Source organism: Bombina bombina, chromosome 5, assembly GCF_027579735.1.
Source record: "Bombina bombina isolate aBomBom1 chromosome 5, aBomBom1.pri, whole genome shotgun sequence".
NCBI classification, from domain to species: Eukaryota; Metazoa; Chordata; class Amphibia; order Anura; family Bombinatoridae; genus Bombina; species Bombina bombina.
In genome coordinates this window covers 1156366875-1156372874 of record NC_069503.1, presented here as the reverse complement: position 1 = coordinate 1156372874, position 6000 = coordinate 1156366875, and the positions used below count along the sequence as shown (strand labels likewise).

The following is a 6000-nucleotide window of genomic DNA, read 5'->3' as shown; positions in this document are numbered from 1 at the left end:
AAGTTAAAAGTAAAAACAGTCTTTATTAGAGTTCCATAAGGATAAAAAATAACCCATGGGGGTCCAGCATACACAGTGTACTGAAGCTGACATGTTCCGGTAAATCACCGTAATCATAGCTAAATGGGTACAGATGTGCTGTCTATTTAAAAGCCAACAAAAATCTCATTGGTTAATAACTAACTAGCACATCTGTACCCATTTAGCTATGATTACGGTGATTTACCGGAACATATCAGCTTATGGAACTCTAATAAAGACTGTTTTTACTTTTAACTTGGCCTCTGGATCATTGTTTTTGAATTTCTGATTATTGACCAGGATCCTGGGTTGGAGGGAGCTCGTCAGTCCTATCTCCCTGAAGGAGCGTTCTTTTCCCTGCAGCATTTACATGACAGCACCTAAATAACAAGGAGGTGATTGGTCAATACAGATCACATTATCGGATCAACGGATCTATGATTTCACTGTTACGTTAGCAGCGGTATATACGCTGAGCCCAGCAGAACTTTACACTGAGCTTGGAAACTGTATCATGGAGCAAGAGGCACAGATCTTACGGTGACACGGAAGCGGTGAGTGGGCATATGTCCACTTAGAAATAGCACTACCGCTAGTGTATTACTGCTCTATTGACCTATGTGCATCGCTATTTCCATGGGTATGTGTGTTGATTTAACTGGGATTTCATAGTGATTTTGACTCTAGCTGCATCACTCTTACTTTGTTGGTGGGACTGTGAAAAGACTTTCTGAGAGAAGGGTTTTTTACCCCTTATTGGGAGAATATATTTGTTGAAGTGCAATATACTATACCTACTAACATTGTTTTATATATATATATATATATATATATATATAATTTGTGTGTGTACAGAAGTATTTGTCTTTATATGTGTGTATATGTACTTAGAGAGATACACATATATATACTGCTCCCATATCAAAGCACCGGGTAGAGCACTGCTCCCATATCACAGCACCTGGTAGAGCACTGCTCCCATATCACAGCACCGGGTAGCGCACTGCTCCCATATCACAGCACCGGGTAGCGCACTGCTCCCATATCACAGCACCGGGTAGTGCACTTAACATCAGGCAGCACCGGGTAGCGCACTTAACATCAGGTAGCACCATGCCAACCAGCTCGTGTGATGTATCTGATTGTAGAGAACCAGGGACACAATGTGAGGAGTACAGTTAGAGATCAGCCTCAGTCCTAGAGGTTCACTTACCCTTGAGTTCTACCAGCTGGTTGTGATATCTTTTGCGCAGCTGAAGCTCCCTCTGATATTTCTCTAGGAGATCACGGTTAGATTCAGAAACATTGTTCACTGCACTGCAGATCTGTAAGACACAAAACTCACACTCACTGGGCCAGCCTCATAAACCGGATGTCTCGCTAAGGGGCGTATACTGCATTTTCCTATGGGGAGGAGATACAGACATTACAAAAGTGCACAATAAATGTTATATTTTAAAAATCATACAAAACAAATAATTGAACCATTCACTAAACAATTGTATTGTTAAGGTGCATAAAAAAAATCAAAACAAAATTCTTCACCAAAAATCTTATTTAAAAAAAGACATAAAATTTGTATGTAAATTGCACAGTAATAAATGTGATGTGCACGAGGATCACAAATAGTATCCCACTTCTGACACCCCTTATAGTACGTTATGCTAACACTATAATCTAAAGGCCTCTGGGCTGGTGAGATTAATTAAGAATGCTTATCGGTACTAATTTCCTGGTGGAATGATCTAAGGTGCGTATACTGCATTTTTGTATAGGGAAGGATATACATACATACATTACAAAAGTCCACAATTAAAACCATAATTTTAAGAATCCCACAAAATTAATAATCTAGCCAGTCACACAAAAATAAACAGGGAAAATTGGATTAAGGTGCAATAAAAATCGTAACAAAATTCTTCATCAAAAATCATATTTTATAAAAAACGTAAAATTTGTATTTAAATTACACAGGAATAAATCATATTAAATATGCACAGGATGTGCAGAAATCAATTCGTACTTATAAGTATAAAATACCTGGTCTCACCACAAGTCCCCTCTGTTTCCCTCACTTGGTCTCACCACAGGTCCCCTCACTTGGTCTCACCACAGGCCCCCTCTGTGCTCTTCACCTGGTCTCACCACAGGCCCCCTCACTTGGTCTCACCACAGGCCCCCTCTGTGCTCTTCACCTGGTCTCACCACAGGCCCCCTCTGTGCTCTTCACCTGGTCTCACCACAGGTCCCCTCTGCACTCTTCACCTGGTCTCACCACAGGTCCCCTCTGTTTCCCTCACTTGGTCTCACCACAGGTCCCCTCTGTTTCCCTCACTTGGTCTCACCACAGGTCCCCTCTGTTTCCCTCACCTGGTCTCACCACAAGTCCCCTCTGTTTCCTCACTTGGTCTCACCACAAGTCCCCTCTGTTTCCCTCACCTGGTCTCACCACAGGTCCCCTCTGTTTCCCTCACTTGGTCTCACCAAAGGTCCCCTCTGCGTTCTTCACCTAGTCTCACCACAAGTCCGCTCGCGCTCTTCACCTGGTCTCACCACAAGTCCCCTCTGTTTCCCTCACTTGGTCTCACCACAGGTCCCCTCTGTTTCCCTCACTTGGTCTCACCACAGGTCCCCTCTGTTTCCCTCACTTGGTCTCACCACAGGTCCCCTCTGTTTCCCTCACTTGGTCTCACCACAGGTCCCCTCTGTTTCCCTCACTTGGTCTCACCACAGGTCCCCTCTGTTTCCCTCACTTGGTCTCACCACAGGTCCCCTCTGTTTCCCTCACTTGGTCTCACCACAGGTCCCCTCTGTTTCCCTCACTTGGTCTCACCACAGGTCCCCTCTGTTTCCCTCACTTGGTCTCACCACAGGTCCCCTCTGATTCCCTCACTTGGTCTCACCACAGGTTCCCTCTGTTTCCCTCACCTGGTCTCACCACAGGTCCCCTCTGCGCTCTTCACCTGGTCTCACCACAAGTCCCCTCTGCACTCTTCACCTGGTCTCACCACAGGTCCCCTCTGCGCTCTTCACCTGGTCTCACCACAAGTCCCCTCTGCACTCTTCACCTGGTCTCACCACAGGTCCCCTCTGCGCTCTTCACCTGGTCTCACCACAAGTCCCCTCTGTGCTCTTCACCTGGTCTCACCACAGGTCCCCTCTGTTTCCCTCACTTGGTCTCACCAAAGGTCCCCTCTGCGTTCTTCACCTAGTCTCACCACAAGTCCGCTCGCGCTCTTCACCTGGTCTCACCACAAGTCCCCTCTGTTTCCCTCACTTGGTCTCACCACAGGTCCCCTCTGTTTCCCTCACTTGGTCTCACCACAGGTCCCCTCTGTTTCCCTCACTTGGTCTCACCACAGGTCCCCTCTGTTTCCCTCATTTGGTCTCACCACAGGTCCCCTCTGTTTCCCTCACTTGGTCTCACCACAGGTCCCCTCTGTTTCCCTCACTTGGTCTCACCACAGGTCCCCTCTGTTTCCCTCACTTGGTCTCACCACAGGTCCCCTCTGTTTCCCTCACTTGGTCTCACCACAGGTCCCCTCTGTTTCCCTCACTTGGTCTCACCACAGGTCCCCTCTGTTTCCCTCACCTGGTCTCACCACAGGTCCCCTCTGCGCTCTTCACCTGGTCTCACCACAAGTCCCCTCTGCACTCTTCACCTGGTCTCACCACAGGTCCCCTCTGCGCTCTTCACCTGGTCTCACCACAAGTCCCCTCTGCACTCTTCACCTGGTCTCACCACAGGTCCCCTCTGCGCTCTTCACCTGGTCTCACCACAAGTCCCCTCTGCGCTCTTCACCTGGTCTCACCACAGGTCCCCTCTGTTTCCCTCACTTGGTCTCACCAAAGGTCCCCTCTGCGTTCTTCACCTAGTCTCACCACAAGTCCGCTCGCGCTCTTCACCTGGTCTCACCACAAGTCCCCTCTGTTTCCCTCACTTGGTCTCACCACAGGTCCCCTCTGTTTCCCTCACTTGGTCTCACCACAGGTCCCCTCTGCGCTCTTCACCTGGTCTCACCACAAGTCCCCTCTGTTTCCCTCACTTGGTCTCACCACAGGTCCCATCTGTTTCCCTCACTTGGTCTCACCACAAGTCCCCTCTGCACTCTTCACCTGGTCTCACCACAAGTCCCCTCTGCACTCTTCACCTGGTCTCACCACAGGTCCCCTCTGCGCTCTTCACCTAGTCTCACCACAAGTCCCCTCTGCGCTCTTCACCTAGTCTCACCACAAGTCCCCTCTGCGCTCTTCACCTGGTCTCACCACAGGTCCCCTCTGCGCTCTTCACCTAGTCTCACCACAAGTCCCCTCTGCGCTCTTCACCTGGTCTCACCACAAGTCCCCTCTGCGCTCTTCACCTGGTCTCACCACAGGTCCCCTCTGTTTCCCTCACTTGGTCTCACCACAAGTCCGCTCTGCGCTCTTCACCTGGTCTCACCACAGGTCCCCTTTGCGCTCTTCACCTAGTCTCACCACAAGTCCCCTCTGCGCTCTTCACCTAGTCTCACCACAAGTCCCCTCTGCGCTCTTCACCTGGTCTCACCACAGGTCCCTTCTGCGCTCTTCACCTGGTCTCACCACAGGTCCCCTCTGTTTCCCTCACTTGGTCTCACCACAAGTCCGCTCTGCGCTCTTCACCTGGTCTCACCACAAGTCCCCTCTACGCTCTTCACCTAGTCTCACCACAGGTCCCCTCTGCGCTCTTCACCTCGTCTCACCACAGGTCCCCTCTGTTTCCCTCACTTGGTCTCACCACAGGTCCCCTCTGCGCTCTTCACCTAGTCTCACCACAAGTCCCTGCTGCGCTCTTCACCTGGTCTCACCACAGGTCCCCTCTGTTTCCCTCACCTAGTCTCACCACAGGTCCCCTCTGTGCCCCTCACCTGGTCTCACCACAGGTCCCCTCTGTGCCCCTCACCTGGTCTCACCACAGGTCCCCTCTGTGCCCCTCACCTGGTCTCACCACAGATCCCCTCTGCGCTCCTCACCTAGTCTCACCACAGGGCCTCTCTGTGCCCCTCACCTGGTCTCACCACAGGTCCCCTCTGTTTCCCTCACTTGGTCTCACCACAGGTCCCCTCTGCGCTCTTCACCTAGTCTCACCACAAGTCCCCGCTGCGCTCTTCACCTGGTCTCACCACAGGTCCCCTCTGTTTCCCTCACTTGGTCTCACCACAGGTCCCCTCTGCGCTCTTCACCTGGTCTCACCACAGGTCCCCTCTGCACTCTTCACCTAGTCTCACCACAAGTCCCCGCTGCGCTCTTCACCTGGTCTCACCACAGGTCCCCTCTGTTTCCCTCACTTGGTCTCACCACAGGTCCCCTCTGCGCTCTTCACCTGGTCTCACCACAAGTCTCCTCTGCGCTCTTCACCTAGTCTCACCACAAGTCCCCGCTGCGCTCTTCACCGGGTCTCACCACAGGTCCCCTCTGTTTCCCTCACCTGGTCTCACCACAGGTCCCCTCTGTTTCCCTCACTTGGTCTCACCACAGGTCCCCTCTGTTTCCCTCACTTGGTCTCACCACAAGTCCCCTCTGCGCTCTTCACCTGGTCTCACCACAAGTCCCCTCTGTGCCCCTCACCTGGTCTCACCACAGGTCCCCTCTGTTTCCCTCACTTGGTCTCACCACAGGTCCCCTCTGCGCTCCTCACCTAGTCTCACCACAGGGCCTCTCTGTGCCCCTCACCTGGTCTCACCACAGGTCCCCTCTGTTTCCCTCACTTGGTCTCACCACAGGTCCCCTCTGCGCTCTTCACCTAGTCTCACCACAAGTCCCCGCTGCGCTCTTCACCTGGTCTCACCACAGGTCCCCTCTGTTTCCCTCACTTGGTCTCACCACAGGTCCCCTCTGCGCTCTTCACCTGGTCTCACCACAGGTCCCCTCTGCACTCTTCACCTAGTCTCACCACAAGTCCCCGCTGCGCTCTTCACCTGGTCTCACCACAGGTCCCCTCTGTTTCCCTCACTTGGTCTC

At 51.8% G+C, this 6000-nt stretch overlaps 1 protein-coding gene across 1 annotated transcript in view; it reads right to left on the bottom strand.

Moving 5' to 3' along the window:
* LOC128661762 (kinesin-like protein KIFC3) overlaps window positions 1-6000 on the bottom strand; it is a 344529-nt gene that overhangs the window by 175157 nt on the left and 163372 nt on the right. The window contains exon 12 of the mRNA XM_053715982.1: window positions 1235-1346. Within this exon, the coding sequence (XP_053571957.1) occupies window positions 1235-1346 (112 nt within the window). The remainder of the gene's footprint in view (window positions 1-1234; window positions 1347-6000) is intronic.